The following is a 19,056-nucleotide window of genomic DNA, read 5'->3' as shown; positions in this document are numbered from 1 at the left end:
AACATTATCACTTCAACTACAAAAATTAAAATAAACTACAAAAATTAACAGTATGCAAATAAACCTGTTATCTTAACCCTGCTAGACTAGAAATAATCTCAATGATTTAGTGCCCCCCAGATAGCTTGTGTACACTCTTAATATAAAGGACCTTAAATCCTTAGAATCCAATTTCACTACTTATCACCTGCCACTATCTTGTCAACCCAGCCATCCTAACATAACCTCTTTCCACACTTCTGATGAAACCCAGGATCCTTCCTCTTTCCCATCTCCAAAACCAATGTGGCTGATCATCTTCAAAATTCTGCCCCCAAAATTTAGGATTGCTGTTTGAGATCACTACTAACTCCAAAAATGGCTAACTACCCAGCAGCAAGTATAATGCCAAAAAATAAAAAATTGTTCTCCATAATACTGCAAGAACTCAAACAAAAGCTGAATTAAGTACTTTCCTTAGGTTTAGTCATATCCAATTGCCAACCCCTGAACATGTTTGACCCCCAAAACAAGTCCTTTCATATGGTCCAACCTAACTTCTTAGGTCTTATCCAGTTCTGATTCAGACCATTTACTGTTAATCAGTACTAGGGTCTGGCCGCAATGTGGGGTAATGGAGGCCAGCAAATAAAGGGAGAAAGGGTGCCCATGCCAGGTCTATCACCCTGACCCAACCAAATACACTTAGAAGTAGGCTCCACACCCAGTGTGGGGCTTGAACTCACACCCCTGAGAGACTTAACTGCATATACTCTACCGACTGAGCCAGCTAGGAGCTCCCCTGCCCAGACCCCAAATACATTCTTGATCCCTACGTGTTCATCTGCACTTGGATTACTAGTACATTAGATTTTTACCCAACTTCCACTGTTCAAGCTGACCTTCATATCAAGTGCTTCAAAGAACAAAGAATCCCACCCATATCAAACTGCTCAAAGTACAAAACAATTTGCAATACATGCTGTATACCACTAAGAATCTTAGATTCCCATCTATTCCAACCCTTTTGGCCAACTTCATCTTTTATTACAAATACTTAGAGTATCAGAGTAATTCTGTCTCCAAGAGACATCTCCAAATTAGCACTGGACGGCAAACCAAAAAAAATTACACCTTACAATTCTTCAGGCAAGAGCACAACTTTATTTTCACCTATAATAAACCACAATTGACAACAACAAAGGAGACTGTGCAGTTCAACTCTTTATTTTAATAAAATCAGAATATGCACAGCACATGCAGTGCTAGCATCTAAACTAATACAATAAGCAATTACTAAAGCTACAGTGACTTGAAGTTCAATCTTTACATTCAGCAAGTTTAAATCCATTCTTATGTAATTTTTTGAAACGTTTATTTAACTGAAAATATTGCTTACTGATAAAACTTGCTTAAATGCTGCCGCTGAATGTACAAGTCACTGAATATGCCAATACAACAAAGATAACCACATGTTTGAGGATTGCAATGTGCCAGACATTCACTGAAAAAAAAAAAATACACACAACTAAACAAAACTCACGCAACAAACATCTGAGAATCTGGACACTTCTTATCAGTGTTTTTGAAGTGTATCATTAATATCTTAAGACAAGTGTATCAAAACCTTGGCATGATTTAATTTCAAGTCGCCAATTTTGTTTTTACTAACATCAGAAAGTTATGGCTACACTGCCAATGCCGGGTCTGCTTAATTTGACTTAAGAGTTTAATATGACTTAACATTAAAAGCTCACACTACCCCGAAATATATAATTTCACGCATACGGTGACATTCAACATTCAAGTGCCAGTGTTTTTGTACTGTCTTTTGGTCAAGTTTCTTTAAACTTTCAAAGAATCACTTTTAGGCTTACAAAAATAAATATTTGTCAAAATGTTCAATAAATATTACATAAAACTAGCAGCAAAAAGTATCTAGAAATCTGTCGTGTGCAAATAGTTTTCTTCCCAACTATTATTCCCGTGGTCCCAAATAAATTTTAGAATCTAGTCCCATCCCCTTCCTAGACAAGCTGCGTTCAACAATCTCCAAGAGACAAAATAAGATTGGAAGTTTAAGGACACGCACACAAGACATATATATAAAATTCTCTGAATGTGCAATAAAAGAAGTACTTTGTAAAAAGTTATGGGCAAAATGTACAAGGGCCTAAACCTAGACTAATTGAAATAGCACCATAACAAATGACCTCAATACTGTCAAGTGCACCTACTTAATAAAAGTTTTAGAACAAGGCACAATACACTTGAAAATCTATTGCACTTTAGGAAATTTTTGCCATCTTCCTATGCCACTGTAAAAAGATTGAGCGTTTTGATCACCGCATTCTGGCCACAAAATTAGCACAGAATTCAAAGTGGCAGAGGCATTTTAGTGGTGGACAATGCTCATCTTTGGCCAGATTTAGCATAAACAGACTATAAATACAATGGAAACCTATGCAACTAAAACTGACTAAAACTGCACTGTAGAGCAGAATTGACACCTTGTGCAGTTATGTACATATTTCCAACCTGTGTGATCTCAAAGATTTCAGTTTGTTACTCTTCTGGAGCCATTTTTACAAAGTCTATAGTAAGCCAGTTTAACATCTCAACGCAGCTTGAACAGAGTAATGTGAATCGGCATTTAAAATAAAGCCTGCTGCATTAATTCTTCCTGTTCATACCCTCTTGACCAAAAAACATCAACACTAGCATGCGTTATTAGACCAAAAATCACCCAGGGCCCCAAGGAGGGCTGGTCATTGCTGTGGTCAGCCATTCTACCATTTCAATTTCATTTATGGCAGGCATTTAAAAAGTCTAAGTAGATGAATTCTCCTAAAAACCTATTTCAAGTTATCAGACCTTTAAACTTTCCCTGTAATAATATGCCCACATTTGGCTAGCTCATAGTTAATGATCTGCCTAAACATTGAAAGAGGAATTGCTGTATTTACTTGCATTAACTTTGAAAACAGTGCTTTGAATGTATGCATGTATTCATACATCACCTCATCATGACTGGAATGGCTTGTTTAAAGACTATCAGGTTCTAAATACCTATCCAGGATAGAGTGAGCAAATCAGAACTTTAACTTAATACAGTTTGCCACATTAGAAACTAATTCCATTAATATGCTTCAAGACGTTTGTTGTTTGTTTTCCCCCAATCTGCAAGTATCAAAAAGCCCTAATGCAGGCTACCGCATAAGTTTTTTTCCTTATAATATTTATGGATGAATCGATGATTCCTGTTAAGTTGTATCACACCTGTGTGCCAAGGTTTGATTTTAGCCCAAGTTCAGTAAATTTATTTTGTCAAAACAATTGATATCTTGAGCATTACTGAGCCAACAGGACATCAAAATAAAAAGTTGTCTAAAGTTAAAGGCACAGTACATTAACAAACAAATGATCCTCAGTCACAAAATTATAAATGCAGTTTGGGATGGGGGTTGGCGGGAGGGGAGTTAATCCAAACTACAGCAATGAAGTCTTCGAACCACCTTTCTGAACAGGGCTGCTGATTGTTCCTTTCATCTCTTCATGTGACCTTGAGCTCCCTTAAAAAAAAAATTTCAGTGGAGAATCACAGCTGGTAATGTACTGCGAGTTCTTGAAGCTACACAAGGTATAGTCTGGCTAAGTTACATGTGGTTTCCATATTAGCTTGTTTGGCAGGGTGACCTACTGCAAAGCAGGTTCAGTTACCCCACCAGTCAACCCCCTGGGAGTTATAATTTCCTCCATATCCATCACTGTTGTAAAAGCCTCCATAGCCACCTAATGAGAGATTTAAAAAAGAGAGAGAAATTAATTAAGTCATCCACTGTTCAACATAATCTTTCCCTTCTTTAAATACTTTGATGTCAAATTACGAAAAGCAATCTGTAGGGCCGAACTTCCCCAATGTTTTTAATTACACTTTGAAAAACACGACTAGGAGGAAGAAGCCCTTCCCCAAAGATAGGTTAGAAATTCACATTACCTCCACCAAACCCTCTGCTGCTGCCGTGGCCGCCTCCACCGCTGCGGCTGCTGCCTGCACGGCTACTGCTGAAGCTGGAACTGCTGGCACCACTGCTTTGTCGATAGTCTCGGGCACCAAATCCTCCACTAAACCTACTACTGCAACGACAAATGTGCTGGTGGTTCACGGGGGAAGGAGTTCCAAATAACCCAATTCTTGTTAAATTTCCCAGGGTTCAAGTTCCAATTTTGCAATTCAAATGACTCCCTATCCAGCCCTATGTTCCCTAATAGTGATCTTAAAGGCTGTAGCCATGAACAGCTGGCATTAACTGTGTCAACCCCTTCCGATGCCTCTTATGCAAAGGATAAAGGCAACCAACCAAGAAATACAAAGCCCACACAACTAAATACTGGAAAAATGAACTGTGGACACAGCTCTTTATATACCACCTGTATGCTGCCTTACCTCTTAGATCGTCCACGACTGCTACCCTTGTAGTGGTGTTCATAAGCCATGTTTTCTAACCAAGATGGCACTTCTTGTTTAGCTTCAACAAGAAGATCCAACAAATCCTTGGTAATATTTATATTCCTCTCGTTAAAGAATGAGGTGGCAAGGCCTAAACCAGTTCCAAAAAAGTACTTAAGTTAAGGTCTTCCGCAAAAGCATAGTATTCTTACTTTCCTACACAGAATATTAAGTAGAATACCAAAAGAGATTACAAATCACTTGTATCACTGAGATAGACTTTAACCACATCCCTCAGAAACAGAGGAGTTCTTAAGATTTAAGATCCTGGAAAGTTCTTGTCTGCGTGCATTCCACTGAAAAACCACCACCAGACCATCAAAAGTAACCAAACACTTACCAAGGTTTCCTACACGTCCTGTACGGCCAATGCGATGTACATATTCTTCAATATCACTTGGCAAGTCAAAGTTGATAACATGTTTCACATTTGAAATGTCCAGTCCTCTTGCTGCTACCTGGAAAATAACTTTTGTTATACATGGCACACTTAAAGCCAGAAGTTGAACATGCTGAACTCAAAAGTGAGAAGGTCTTTATACATACTGCTGTAGCCACTAAAATTGGGCTTTTTCCTGAGCGGAACTGGTGAAGGGCCTCTTCTCTGTCTCTCTGAGATCGATCTCCATGAATACTGGTACAAGCATATCCTTCATGGTACAAGAAATCCTCCAGAGAATCTGCACCTTTTTTGGTCTCCACAAACACTAATGTCAGTGAATCCTTGCCTGATTGTGAAAAATTACCAAGTTTTTGTCACTAATAGGGACTTAGTTCTTTTTACATTTAGTAAACAAGCAAAAATAGAAGTAAATAAAAAGCCAGGCTTTTAACAGAATATTCTGAATGCGGAGGAAAAGCAGTAAAGGGGATCCAAGTGGATTCTCATTACTACCTAAGCCACTAGAATGATGCTAACATTGTCATTTACCTGTTGCATTTAGAAGGTCAAGCAAAAATGACCGTTTGTCAGACTCTTCCACCCAAACTACTTTCTGTGTTATGTTCTCAGAGGTAGAGCCAACTCTTCCTACAGCTAAAAAGATATATTCATCCAAGAAATCACGAGCCAGCATCTGAAAGGGAAAAAAAATGTTTATTATCCACCGAAATCAACAAATTCCTAAGAAAATAAAAGTTGCAGCATCAAACAATACCTGTATTTCCTTAGGGAATGTAGCACTAAACATCATAGTGTGGCGGACACCCTTTGGAGGCATAGTATCTTGTTCAACTATTCTACGTATCTGAGGTTCAAAACCCATATCCAACATCCGATCAGCTTCATCTAACACCAAGTATCTGTCAAGTTTAGAATTTAAGAAAAAAGTTTTAGTGTAACTGTTATTAAAATTAATATATTCATTTTGATAGTTATATCCCTCATACTGCATGACTGGACCCATGTACACAAGACCCAAGCCCAGGATTTCGGCCATCATTCACAAGCACACAGCAAAACTAGCACTTACTACTTTTCACTCTGTCCCAATCTGGTCATTCTCAGCCTCTACTAAAAGCTTGTTGATTTTCCAACATTAAAATTACAATTAGCAAACTTTTTATAAAAGAGAACTAAGATAAAACCACTTTTCAAATCTTAAAATGTCAACAATGCTGATTAACTACAAAACTAATGACCAGGGGTGCCTGGGTGGCTCAGTGTCTGAAGGCAGACACAGGTCATGGTCCCAGAGTCCTAGGATAGAGCCCTGTCCAGGTCTCCCTGCTAGGCAGGGAGTCTGCTTCTCCCTCTTCCTCCTCCCCACTGCTCATGCTGTTCTCTTTCTCAAATAAATACATAAATCTTTTTTAAAAAGAATCCATAATTTAAGCAATCCTATATTTTAAAAAACACACTAAAGGCCAGTAATTTAAAAAATTACATTTTATGCATTTAAAAATTAACATACTTGCAGAAATCTAATCCAATCTTTCCTCTTTCCATCATATCCACTAGTCGTCCTGGAGTAGCTACTAACAAGTGGCATCCACGTTCTAAGTCTCGAATCTGCTGACCTATATCAGCACCACCATAAACCACGCAAGGTCGAACTCTAGATCGGTATGAAAACTGAAAGAAAAGAAATTTTATCAATTTCAAGGCCAACTCTCACATGGTCATAAAACATTTCATTATAATCAATGAGAAAGCTAATAATCCCTGAAATGCATACTTACTTTCCTGGCTTCCTCATAGATCTGTACTGCCAATTCTCTAGTTGGTGCTAATACCAAGGAGATAGGGTATTGCTTGCGACGCCCATACCTTCCATTTTCCTAAGAAGTAATTTAAGGAAGTTATATTTGTAACATTCTTTATCAAAAAAAAAAAACAAAAACTAGTACAACATAATTCCCTTCTGTAATTCACTGATTACACTTGAAAATTCATTCTCATTAAATAACTTGGAGTAAGTACAAAGTTCCTTATAAAGAACTCTCAGCAGCTACCTCCAAAGTTCTATAATGTCCTATTTATAGTGGCACCTGCCTGGCTCAGTCGGTAGAGAATTGGGGTGGTGAGTTCAAGCCCCAAGTTGGGCATAAAGCTTACTTTAAAAATAACGTCCCATTTAACAATATTTACCTTCATGGCTCTCAAAGCCTCGCCTGGACCATCTGAATAAATCTGACTTAGGATGGGCAAGAGAAACGCTGCAGTTTTTCCAGACCCTATTTAAGAGAAAGCATAATCTAATTCAACCACAGAAAAACCTGCTCATTATTTTTTAATAAGTATTGGTAGATGAGTAACTGCCCTATTGCTAATATTTTACTTTGTACCCAAATAAATTTTCTAAAAATTAACACCAAAGTTAAAAATACCAAGAAGTGACTTCTTTGACCCATCTGTAGGTCAAATGTAACAGAAGTCAAGAAACTAAGACCCAGCATATTTATCTTTGTAAATAAAGCTTTGTTGGAATTCCACCATGCCCAAGTTACAGTCCATAGGTGCTTTCACACTCCAACAGGAGAAATGAGTAAACTGGCGTTAGAGACCACATGACCCATAAAACCAAAATTGTTTACTTTCTTCCCTTATAGAAGGATACCTAACTCACTTCTTTGCATTTGTATGTGTAAGAAAACAGCAATTTTGCCTCAAAAGTGAGGTCAATTTCTAACACTTCTTTGTAGAGGTACTGATAGTGTACAAACGATGACATTCTCACTTCCATAGGGTAGGAAAAATACCAAATTATTATACTTTTTTAATGGGGATGGGAGATTTGCCACTCTCATATTGGTCAAACTCACCAATATAGCAAAACTTGTACTCAATTTAGAGGCTCTAACTACATCCATTCCCAAAAGATGGGAGGTGCTCCTTTCCCACAAAGGCATCTTTTTCCCTTGGCCACATTCCTATGGATCACAGACTATTCTATACTCTTATCCTTATTCCAGATGCAATAATAGTTCTCATTTCCCACCAATGCACAGACAATAATCTATCCTTATTGCAGTAATTCCAGGCTGAGGACTTTCTATAGGCTCCCCAAGACATCCCAATGAGAATACTAGAGGTAACATAAAATCCAAAAGTCTAAGACAAGAAATACCAAGCCAAGTACTGCATGCCCATATTAAAGAATACCAGTTAGGCTACATCTGGGACTCATGTTTCCCTAGGAAACTTAGATACCCCATGTGTTTTCTTGGTACTAGTTTTACAAGAGCAAACCTAATTACAGTATTCTTGACAATTTTTTACTCTATCAAGTAAACTTACCCGTTTGGGCACAAGCCATCAAGTCTCTTTTCTCTTTGATAATAGGAATAGCATGCTTTTGCACTGGAGTTGGGCGAGTATAACGAGTAAGCTCAATGTTTCCCATAATAATTTCTCCCATCTCAACATCGCTGAACTGTCAAGAAATTCAGAATTAAATAGGTAGAAATGCTATCTGGAGCCATTTTTACTATACACGAATAATATGGGGGAAAAACTCCTAACAATGAAAAGACCTATTTTGAGAAAAATCAACCTCCCCAGGCTCAATACACATTGGAGAAGTCGGGGTTCTTCCTATATTTCTATTTCCAATTATTAGCAATGTTAACACTGAACTCAATCTTCCCCTTTCCATAACCAATGAGGCATCTTTTTAATTAACTAAAAAAATAAAGCAGGCACACTCTGCATTTGCTTTTAGGAAGCCCACCTCATTTTGATGTGCTGTGGAAAAGTTTATACACACCCCTCTGTGTCTTAACAACTCAAGCACAAATACTTACACTTTCAATATGTGGAGGACAATTGTTGCCTGTTGCCTCAACTGGAATGTCGTCATATTTCTCAAAGTTAATCCCAGTGTTTCCTCCCGAAAAGAGTTCCCTAAAATCAAAAGATTAGTAAGTTTACTTGTTATATTAGCTAATGAGGCTTTACTCACAATTGATATACATTTCAAAAACTTACTGTTCCAAGCGTTCACTTGGTGGGAGCGGTTTTGACCAGTCATCTTCGTCTGATTTGTCACACCAACGACTATTTCCACCACGTTCAAATTTGCCAAAGCCACTTCTATCACCACGGCTGCCAATGCCGTCATAGTCACTCCGGCCACGATCATCAAACCTGAATAGCATAACGAACTCATCAGTATCATATCACTTAACCACTATCAGATTCCTGTATCTATAACTACAACTGTACCAAAAGAGAAGTTGAATTGTTCATTATGGCTAACTTCAAGGATGTCAATTTTGCTTACTCTTGAAAATAAGGCCCTTTAATTAATCAGATCATATGTGTCATTTACCTAGCTTTACTTTCAAAATTAAGTATTCTTGATTTCTGTAAAATTATACAGCCTACACAGGCCTCATACATGCTGGAATTAAGAACCAAGTCTCAAATATCTGCTATCAGCACATAACTTACACCTTTATTTAGACTTCTCATCCAAAAATATTTTAGTGGTAGGAAAGAGAAGAAAACAGCACACTAAATAATTGTCCAGTTATACTAGAATGTTGTTTAAAAGGACAATCAATTTACCTGTGTGACAGACTTTGGATAAAAGGTAGAAAATAATCCTTACCTGAATTAAAGATGTTTTTAGTTTTAGGCCTGTTTGCGAAAAATCAGGACACACAGGACTAACCACAGCTATTAGGCGCATGAGGTCAGTTCACCACTTGTGTAATCAAAAATATAAGGTGTTTAAAATTGTCATATAGAATAACCACAAAAAATCTCAACCATAGGCCATTCACTAGATAAACTTACTCCTTTAAATATAAATAAAACTAAAGAAATATAAAAGTAACGGATTTCATTACACCTGGGGCATTCTTATTCTCATCTAAGTTCTACGTAACAAGTTCAATTTAGTTAAGAAAGACCTCTTATAACTAGGAAAATAGGATTATATAGACATAATGCTTAACATCCAAATAGGTGGTCTATTAAGGGAAAAAAAAATCATGCTTTAATGGTCAGAGTAAAAGAATGAGTACTCATCAAATTAAAGACCAATTCCTGAATTGCATACACAAGACACAAAGATCAATAAAAATCACTTACCTTCCCCTTGATCCACTGCCACGATCACTAAAGAAACTAGACTTCCCTCTTGAATCACTACGAGATCCAAAACTGCTGTAAGCATCCTTATCTTTACTAGAACTCCACCCTGAGCTGTCTTTATCGTAGAATCCTTCAATAAAAAAAAAAAGCAAACCCATTTTTTTATTAATCAGAAGTCTCTGAATTTAAAGTGCTCTACTACTATCTTATCTCTGTGAACTGGAAAGATAATGGAAATATTCCTATCATGGTACTAGAAGACAACCAAGATTTAGAGCTGGTTCACAATGGCACACAAAATTGTTCAGATTTTTAATTCTCCACTAGAAAATACTGTGCATTAAATGGAGCAATTTGACAGTCTACAAGTGTTATAAATGAATAAAATACCACCTCTAAAAAGGACAATAGCCTTGCCTATAAAAAAATGTTTTAAGTCCACCACAATTACCATTCATTTTATGAGTTTACACTAGGAAACAGTTACCACTGCTTCAATGTTTCTTAGAGGTGATGTTTATTTGCGTTCCTAAATGTGTCAGATTACTTGATTTGATACAGTATTTTCCAGCTTCAAAAGTAAAAAAGTAGAACAATGCTCTGTTCACATGAAATATACTCTCAGACAAGAATCAGGAATATCTAGAAAAAAAGGGAAGTGCTCATCCCTTTACACTATTGGTGTGGGCAGATTCCTAGGGTACAACTATAAACATTCAACAGAGAATGAAAAATGTGTGAATTAGCCCAACAGGTAGAAGATTTAAAGACTAGTAGTAGAGGATTTAAACAAATTTCGATAGCACTTCATTAAATAGAGATTGTTTATAAGTTACTTTCCTTCAGCCTAATGCCTCTACCATTAGCCAGTCAGGTGATCCACGGCCTTAGCTAGCAATAAGAAAACTGAATTACATGTCTAGCCTTCTTCCAGTTCTAAAACCTCTGAAACTGCCTCTTCCCTTTGATCTCTCACTGCAATCAAGAGGGAAAAGCACTAAATAGGTATGGAGCCAATTTTAGCTAGAACACTTTAAGAATGAGAGAATCTAAGACAAAATATGCAGTAACTAGGAACAATGATACTATAGTTAAGAAATTATAATACAGATTTTATAGCCATTTTTCACCAAGGACAGGGAAGCTACTATAAAGATTGAACATGCACATGAAGGAATGACAGCAAACCCTAAGTTTCTGGGATTTCTTCACCCTTCCAACTCTGTCTTAGCATCTTCCCTTAACCTTTAGTTTTCTAAAACTACATTTTTCCTCCAAGCCTCAGATCACCTATTCTATGAATATACAGCACCCAACAATCATCCCATAACGAATTATCTAGTTATCACTACATTACAAACATAACCATTAAAGACCAGGTGTTGTGATACGTTTCAGACAAAACTTTTCAAATGAAGCAGTTAAGCCCAAGGAGATGAAACCAGAGAGTCACTCCCAACTTCCTGGGAGCATGCCCAGTGTTATGATCTGTTTATAATCTGTTAACTATTCTGCAATAACCCATCTTTCAACAGTTTTGCAAAACACAAATAACTGGGTTATCACCATGCAATTTGGTTTACATAGTAGGATGCCTACTCACCTTTTTCAAATTGAAATCAAGATGTAAATAATTATAAACACAAATCACAAAGTACAACACCAGTAAAATTGTACAAAACCATGCCCTTGGCCACAAAGAAATCTGACATAGCAAACAGAAAATTTTCCACTGCATGACTTTAGAGGAGTTTTCCCAAAGTGCCTCATTTTTCCCTAGGCTTCAACTTCTAAACACAAGAATTAGGTCCACCAAGTTACTTGACTTACCTTTAGTAGCTTCTCTATTCCTTAAATGAGGAGGAATATAGCGCCCCTCTAGAAAAAAAAATATACAAAATTAAATGCCAAAACTTCAAGTTAAAGCTTTTTACCAAAATTCAGGCTACTAAAAAATGCTCTTGGAAAAAACTTTTTTAGGATCTAGCCTTCCAGTCTGACTGAGAGGAAGAAAACGAATCTATTTTTACTTTAAATGGTTATTGCTTTTTAAGAACTTTAAAAAGGGAAGGGGAGGACAAAGTTTTAGTAAATAAAAATCCTTATCTTGAAATCCACAATATAACTTGCATAAATAAATAAATAAATAAATAAATAAATAAATAAATAAATAAATAAAACTTGCCACTAGTGGTTAATATAACACAAGTTTTTTTTAAAGGCCAATTATTTTTTTTTTTAATTTTTATTTATTTATGATAGTCACACAGAGAGAGAGGCAGAGACACAGGCAGAGGGAGAAGCAGGCTCCATGCACCCGGAGCCCGACGTGGGATTCGATCCCGGGTCTCCAGGATCGCGCCCTGGGCCAAAGGCAGGCGCTAACCCGCTGCGCCACCCAGGGATCCCAAGGCCAATTATTATTTTAAAAAAATAAAATAAAAAAATAAAGGCCAATTATTCCAGAGAACAGTCATAAACAGAAACTGTTACAACATAAATATTACCATAACAACCTAAAACAATTGTAAAAAATCATGCAATTAGACACTAAGAGGCTTTTTGTTTCCATCCAGTTAAGTTCCCAAAAAAAGACTATACATATTAAGGAAAAACTGCAAAGGTGAAAGAATTTCAAGGAACCGAGAGTTTTAATTTTAACTTGGGGTTTGAGGAGTCTATAGTCAACTGTTGTTCTGTACACACAGGCAAGACAACAGCCTAGACAATGGATGAGAAGCAAAAGCAAATAATGTATATCCACCAAGTAAAGGAAGAAAGCCAACCTGCTTTAGTACTAATAAATCACAATTTTATACATTCTTTTCCAACTGTTGGGTTGAATTAAATATTAAAGATCTCTATTAGGATGATCAACTCTTAAAAGATCTTTTAACATGGCAAATAACGTGAAATATAAAAAAAAAAAAATACCAAGTAACTCTATGCCCCCAGTGAGGCCCTTCTTGCCTAAAAATGAGGCCACATCCTTTACCACCTAACGGTGCTTGGAAAAAATAATAATAATTAATGCTTCCACATCCTACAGCCTATATCCATTTCCCGCCTCCTTTGGGGCAGGGTGGGAGAGTTATAGAAAGAGACATGACCTAAAGGAATCTGAAGCAGGTCTACTGCCAAATAATAAACCACCTATACTGGGGCACCTGGGTGGCTCAGTGGTTGAGCAGCTGCCTTTGGCCCAGGTCATGATCCCAGGGTCCTGGAATGGAGTCCCTCATTAGGTTCCCCACAGGGAGCCTGCTTCTCCCTCTGCCTGTCTCTCATGAATAAATAAAATCTTAAAAAAAAATAAATTCAAAAAAATCACCTATACCTTAATACTAATCTATAACAAATCTTAAAAAAAACTCTGAAAAAATAAAATGAAATAAAACTTTTATACCTAACTTTTCAAAAATATGATTCAATTCAGCATTTAAAATCCTAACCACCATCTCAAGATTCAGTATAGCCTTGTTCGATCATGAAGTCTCATGTTCGTCACAGGAAAGGGTTAGCTGTAGCTAACGAACGTTGAATGTTCCCCCTTTACTGGATTTAATTCTGGTAAATTCACTGTAACAGGAATAAACACATTCCCACAACCTCTTTAAGTTGGGCTAGAGATTCATAATGGACATAATCAAACTCTTCCAAAGATAATTTGTGCGTTGTATCAAGTTCTTTTTTTTTTTTTTTTAAATTCATGAGAGACACAGAGAGAGAAGCAGACACAGGCAGAGGAAGAAGCAGGTTCCATGCAGGGAGCCCGACATGGGACTCGATCCTGGGTCTCCAGGATCACGCCCTGGGCTGAAGGTGGCGCTAAACCACTGAGCCACCTGGGCTGCCCCTATCAAGTTCTTTTTAATGATTGTTTGTACTCAAGAATCTGAGACCCTTTTATTATCAAAAGGCCACAATGCTTCTAGTAAGTCCAATGAAACACTAAGTTATTAAAGCTCTAATAGTCAAGAAATCCATAAAATGGTTTACTTACTGCTTGCTGTACTTCCTCCACTCTGATTATCTGAAGAGTTCAGGTCTAGGCCAGCAAACTAGAAGAGAGTTTTAAATGGTTAGCAGCCCGTGCGCTGAAATATTACACTAAGAGAAAACTAGTCCTTGTCCTCTAACATTGAATAAACCCTAGTTGCCCTAGTTAATGGGGCTGATGTGAAACTTGTCTAAGCAAACACAAAATAGCAGTAACTGTTTATACCCTAGAAACCAGCACACTAGGATGCTACTACCTGGTAAAAATTGGATCCAAATTTAAGTCATTTGACTAAAAATGAATTTTCCCTGTAACATTTTCCATAGTAAAGTTCCAAGAAACTAAAATTATTTTAAAATGTCAAATAGGCAAAGGAATTCATTTTTTACTCCAATCATATTTGACATTTCCAATGCCAACTTTCTACTTGGAATATTTTAAGCCTATGGAGCACACTTTTAAAAAGACAAATTTTAACTGACCATTTCTTTGTCCTTTTACCCCTAATTATTGCACAAGCATTTTTAATTATGGAAACACTCTTAAGAACTAAGTAGATATTACCTATTTATTCTCTCATTTTCAAGACTGAGATTAGGTTCAGAAGACTTCGGACATAAATGGCACAAATGATATTCAATGTTTTTAAAGAGAACACATTTCACTACTTTTAATCTCCATTTCTACTCTCCTTCACTGGAAGCTCTAAACCTAAATATTCTACAAAAAGATCTGCTATGTTCTCATTCTGTTACGACTAACCAGAAACTACTGCAAGCAATACCAGGGGGGAAAAACTGTGTCAAAAGAGACACTTTTTTTTTTTTTTTAAAGAAAGCCACAAAAGACCATATCACACAGTATTGATGTCACAGAGGTGATGTTAAGTCTTCTGTTAAAAGCTCAAGACTGATACTGTCAAATTGCAAGCATCATCAGTGGAGTCACTGAAAACTGGAAGCAGATGCTAAATCTTAAAAAGAAATTAAGTATGGTTAAGACTTTTGGGCACCTCGCTTCCATACTTTGAATTAGCAAACAATGTTGCCTGCTTTCTGTTACAAGAGACTGATTATTTAAATAAAGCCCAACGGGAACAAATATTCCTTTTGCACTTGCTACAGTACAAGTTTTGTTAATTTTACACTGGGCAAAAGCGCTTTAAAGGATACTGTAAACTGAGGATTAAATTGTTGCAATTTTGTTATGAATTTGCTTGCTGCCTGTTTCTAACTAGTCTACTTTTTAATTATATCACAAATAAGGTTCATTCCTGCCTATAATCTTTTTAAACCGGCACCACCTATATAGAAAATGTTAAAATTGGGGATAGCCTGTGCTCTTGACAAGATATTCTATGTGCTTCATTCAACATATGACGTGTCAGCAATTTGGAGGATGTAACTGATTCATTAATGGGGGGGGGGGGGGGAATGCTCCCAGAGAAACAGGTCGTTAAATCTCTACAAATGTATTACACACTACATTAAAATCTATCAATTTGTGTCACTAAACTTCGTTTCAGGATTTTTCCGGAGTTCGTGGTTAAGCAAAAGTTTACTTAAAATCTCCAAACATCCCACCGAAAAGCTTATCCGAAGCACGGTGCCTCTGTTGCAGAGGAATTCAGACTCCTTCCACCGAAGCCCATAGCCCCTTCTCGCTCAGAGCATACGTCCTCCTCTAATCTACCCACAAAGCTTTAGAAAAGGAGATTCCGGTTAAGATGACAGACCCGGAGTTCTGACCTATTTCACAATTTCACTGCACAGGCAGCAACAAGTCAACAACGAAACTGTTTATTTCCCCCAAGCTACATTCCGGGTATTTTTCCTCCGGCCGATTCCTGGATCAAACGTCACTAAAACCCGGGAACGGTCATACAACCCAAGGTACCGCCCAAAACAACGCGCGACCCTCGCTAAATCTTCACACAGACTATCTGGATCAAGTAAGGAAAAGGAGCCGCTCCAAGTCCCTAATCTCCCTGAAGTCTCCCCGCCGCGTTCAATCTCTATCTAGAGCCCAGCGCCACCGCGCACGCAGGGACCCATTACTCCCTCCCCTTCCCCCCACTCCTCCCCGAAATCTTCTGCGTCACAAAACTTTCCACTCCGGAAACGCGGCCTCGGCCGCCGCGGCACCCAACATGCCATGGCCCCTGCGGAAACTGAGCCTGAGAGAAAAGGGCTACGGAAGGAAGCCCGGGAGGAACAAGATGCCATTCCATCTTCCTTTCCTGGCCCTAGCCAGCCCGGGACCCGCTCTCTACCGCTAGTGGGCCGCAGCGCCGCCCAGCCACCCAGCCCCACACAAAGGCGGCCACCGCCATTACCCCGAGCGAAGGCCACCCCCCCGCGCCGCCCCCTCCTACATTCCAGGGCCGCGTCCCTCCAGCTCACACGCACACGCACACCAATGCCGCTGCGCGCTCGCGCGCGCGCACACACACACCAACGCCGCCGAGTCTCTGGGACAGGAATCCAGGCGGCGCGCGCAATGAGAGTCGAAAGACCAAGAGGCCAAAAAGGTCCCCGTTCGCGCACCGCCACGCCACACACCCCGCCACCACCCCTGGGTCACTAACCAGTCGAGGTTCGCGCGTGCGCGTCTCGGCGAGAGCGCGCGCACCCCCTCCCCCTCCACCCGCCTGCGCACGCACACACAAAAGCCGCCATTGTGCTCGGCCCAGGGACAATACCGCGGGCCAGGCCGGAGCCCCGGCCCGAGCGAGAGCCATAACCAGTATTTCTGCCACCTTCCCGTCCCTCCACAGTTGCAAAACACTGACACTGGCCAGCATGAGGCACTCAGGAAATGGGAACTAAGAGTGCCAGTTAGCGCTGCGCCATAAGCCAAGTTAGGTCAACCACCATCCCGGTAGGCTCCTTGCAGCTCACCTGCTGGTCCAGCCCGAGCGCATTTTCCACCGCCACATGACTCATCCCTGAAGAGTACCGAGAACTCGGAGTCTTCCTCTGCTGAGTGAGTGTGTTAGAATCACCGCGAAGGCCCTCTCACGGGAGAACTGCGGCTCTGGAGCGCACGGCGCGACCACGGATCTAATATACCCACTCGAAAGGCTGCTACGTCAGCACGTAAGACGTAGGCCCGCCCTCTCACACCCCACTCCCCCTGCCGCTGTGACTTCTGCCTAGCTACTGCGCGCTGGTTAAGTCCAAGCCTCGCGTGATTTCCAATTCAGTCCCGTCCCTGGCTTGTCGTCCTACCTTGGAGTTCAGCGCGCCAAATGCTGCCCTAGTTCCCTTGAGTTTCCGTTCCCCTGTTCTCCGCTAATACCCTAGCCTGTCTTTGAGTTCTTGAGATCTCGCGATAACTCGTGTCCCGTTTTCCGCCTGCGAGGAGGTCTTAAATTTAACCTAGGCCTCTTTACTGTTTTTCTCCCTGTGTTCCCAGTTGTTGTTCTTTTCGGTTGCGCACTCGTTCTTTTTTCTCTGGGTCCTCGGGCTTGGGGGCGTCTGGAGAGTTCTTAGAATTAACCAGCCCTTGCTCTTCCTCGGGCAGCCTCCGCGAAACCGGAGTCAGGCAAAAGAAAGCCCGAAGCCGGGAGGACGGCGGGTCACGTGACCGCAGGTGTTGATCGCGGTGGCCATTTTGTGGAGCTGGAAGTCTTGGCCTCAATTGAGTGCTTGAAATGCGGGGGGGTGGGGGGGGTGGGGGGGGAGGGGACAGGAGAGGGAAGAGGGGAAAATGGGGGAAGAAGGGGAAAAGGAGGAGGGGGGAAAGGAGGAGGAAGGAGGGGGGAATAGTGACTGGGGTGGGAGTGCTGGGGATCTGGGGACGAGGGCTGGTGGCCCGACGCTTTAACTGCTCGGTTGCCTAGGCAGCGGGGGCACCGCCTAGGAACGCAATAGCCCCTCCTGTTTCATCCGCGGTGAGGAAACAATGAGGCAATCAGGCGCTGAACCTGAGGCGGTGCTGGCGTACCCTCCCGGGACCCTGGCCCTCCGTGGGAACAACGGCGACATTAGGCCCCTCCTTTCCTCCCGCGGGGCGCTCATGAGGCTTGCAAACGGCCCTCCCAGAGTCGGCAGTGTTTGTGGCTAGGCGCAGTTATGGCCTGCCGAAAGGCGGGTTACGGCGTTATCTGCTTGAGGTGGGGGTGGCCCTCAGGCCCCTGCAGTGAATGAGGGATGGGAGGAAATGAGTTTCTGCCGCCGGAGGAACCCCTTCTTGTGGCCCCCTCCGAAGCAGGCTACCCCTAGTTCTTGATTCAATGACACAGACCCTTAAATAGAAGAAAATGTGTTGACTAGTAGATCCCCGGCTTTAAGCGAGCAGCCGCGCGTACGTGGTTCTTAAAAACGCTTTTCCCCCCTCTCTTCTAACCTTCAGACTGACAGAATTAAATAATATACAGGGTTTTCCACCATCCCTCAAAGGGTCTTCTGCCAGAATTCAAATAACTAGTGCTCATCGCATAAATTACCACGTAGCTTCTCTCCCTTTCAGATTTTTAAAATTGAAACTGAAATTCTAACGAGATAGGAGATAATATAACACTTGTGTCCCGGCAAGTTGCTTAACTGCTTTGGGTCTCCATTTCCTCATCTATATAAGGAGTTGACTGGGCTACATAAACCCTGTAGAAGACTCCATTCCTTTTTATGACAACCGCTTGTTAACGCCCCTTTAAACATGCTGAAATAACAAATCATAGATAATATAACCTAAACCTGACAACACACAATTTCGAAAAACGTGACCTAACTGTAGAATAAAAATGATTGTAACAAAACGATGTACTTTAATGTGTGAATGCTCCCGCCCGACGACGCTAAGCGATGATAGACCCCTGCTCAGGGTGATCAACAAACCCAAACGGAAATAGTGTTTTCGCAACTCAAGTACGGTGAGCAGCGTTGCCACTGCTGACCTTTTCCAAAATGATGGAAGTGTTGGTAATGGTTGAAACAAAACAGTAACATTTTCTCTCAATTGTTACAGTACATTCATAGAGATTTCAATGTTACATCGAAAGTAGGCGAGAATATTTCTATGTGT

At 40.2% G+C, this 19,056-nt stretch overlaps 1 protein-coding gene across 2 annotated transcripts; it reads right to left on the bottom strand.

The window, feature by feature from the left end:
* Positions 1 to 1,123: 1,123 nt before the first annotated feature.
* On the bottom strand, positions 1,124 to 18,071 carry DDX3X (DEAD-box helicase 3 X-linked). 2 transcript variants are annotated; one of them, XM_026012226.2, is made up of 17 exons: positions 16,932 to 18,071; positions 14,035 to 14,092; positions 11,862 to 11,909; positions 10,029 to 10,161; positions 8,919 to 9,077; positions 8,735 to 8,834; positions 8,229 to 8,364; positions 7,080 to 7,165; positions 6,671 to 6,769; positions 6,403 to 6,563; positions 5,647 to 5,791; positions 5,421 to 5,565; positions 5,036 to 5,217; positions 4,830 to 4,947; positions 4,427 to 4,580; positions 3,977 to 4,113; positions 1,124 to 3,771 (listed from the first exon to the last, which is right to left on the bottom strand). In XM_026012226.2, the coding sequence occupies exons 1-17, from the start codon at positions 16,974 to 16,976 to the stop codon at positions 3,692 to 3,694; spliced, it is 1,986 nt and encodes a 661-aa protein (XP_025868011.1). In that variant the 5' UTR covers positions 16,977 to 18,071; the 3' UTR covers positions 1,124 to 3,691. The 2 variants fall into 2 exon arrangements, with proteins under 2 accessions (XP_025868011.1, XP_025868010.1); XM_026012225.2 differs by having other exon boundaries at positions 3,977 to 4,116; positions 16,932 to 17,869.
* Positions 18,072 to 19,056: the final 985 nt, after the last annotated feature.

This window comes from Vulpes vulpes, chromosome X, assembly GCF_048418805.1.
Source record: "Vulpes vulpes isolate BD-2025 chromosome X, VulVul3, whole genome shotgun sequence".
Classification (NCBI taxonomy): Eukaryota; Metazoa; Chordata; class Mammalia; order Carnivora; family Canidae; genus Vulpes; species Vulpes vulpes.
The sequence above is the reverse complement of the archived record's forward strand: the minus strand, read 5'-3'. Positions and strand labels throughout refer to the sequence as shown.

Excerpts from the sequence above, each read along its gene's own strand:
- DDX3X (XM_026012225.2), bottom strand. The coding sequence starts at position 16,976 with ATGAGTCATGTGGCGGTGGAAAATGCGCTCGGGCTGGACCAGCAG. Across the intron at positions 14,093-16,931 it reads CGCTCGGGCTGGACCAGCAG|TTTGCTGGCCTAGACCTGAA; the intron begins GTGAGCTGCAAG and ends ACTCTCTTCTAG. Across the intron at positions 8,365-8,734 it reads GTCCTCCACATATTGAAAGT|TTCAGCGATGTTGAGATGGG; the intron begins GTAAGTATTTGT and ends ATTTCTTGACAG.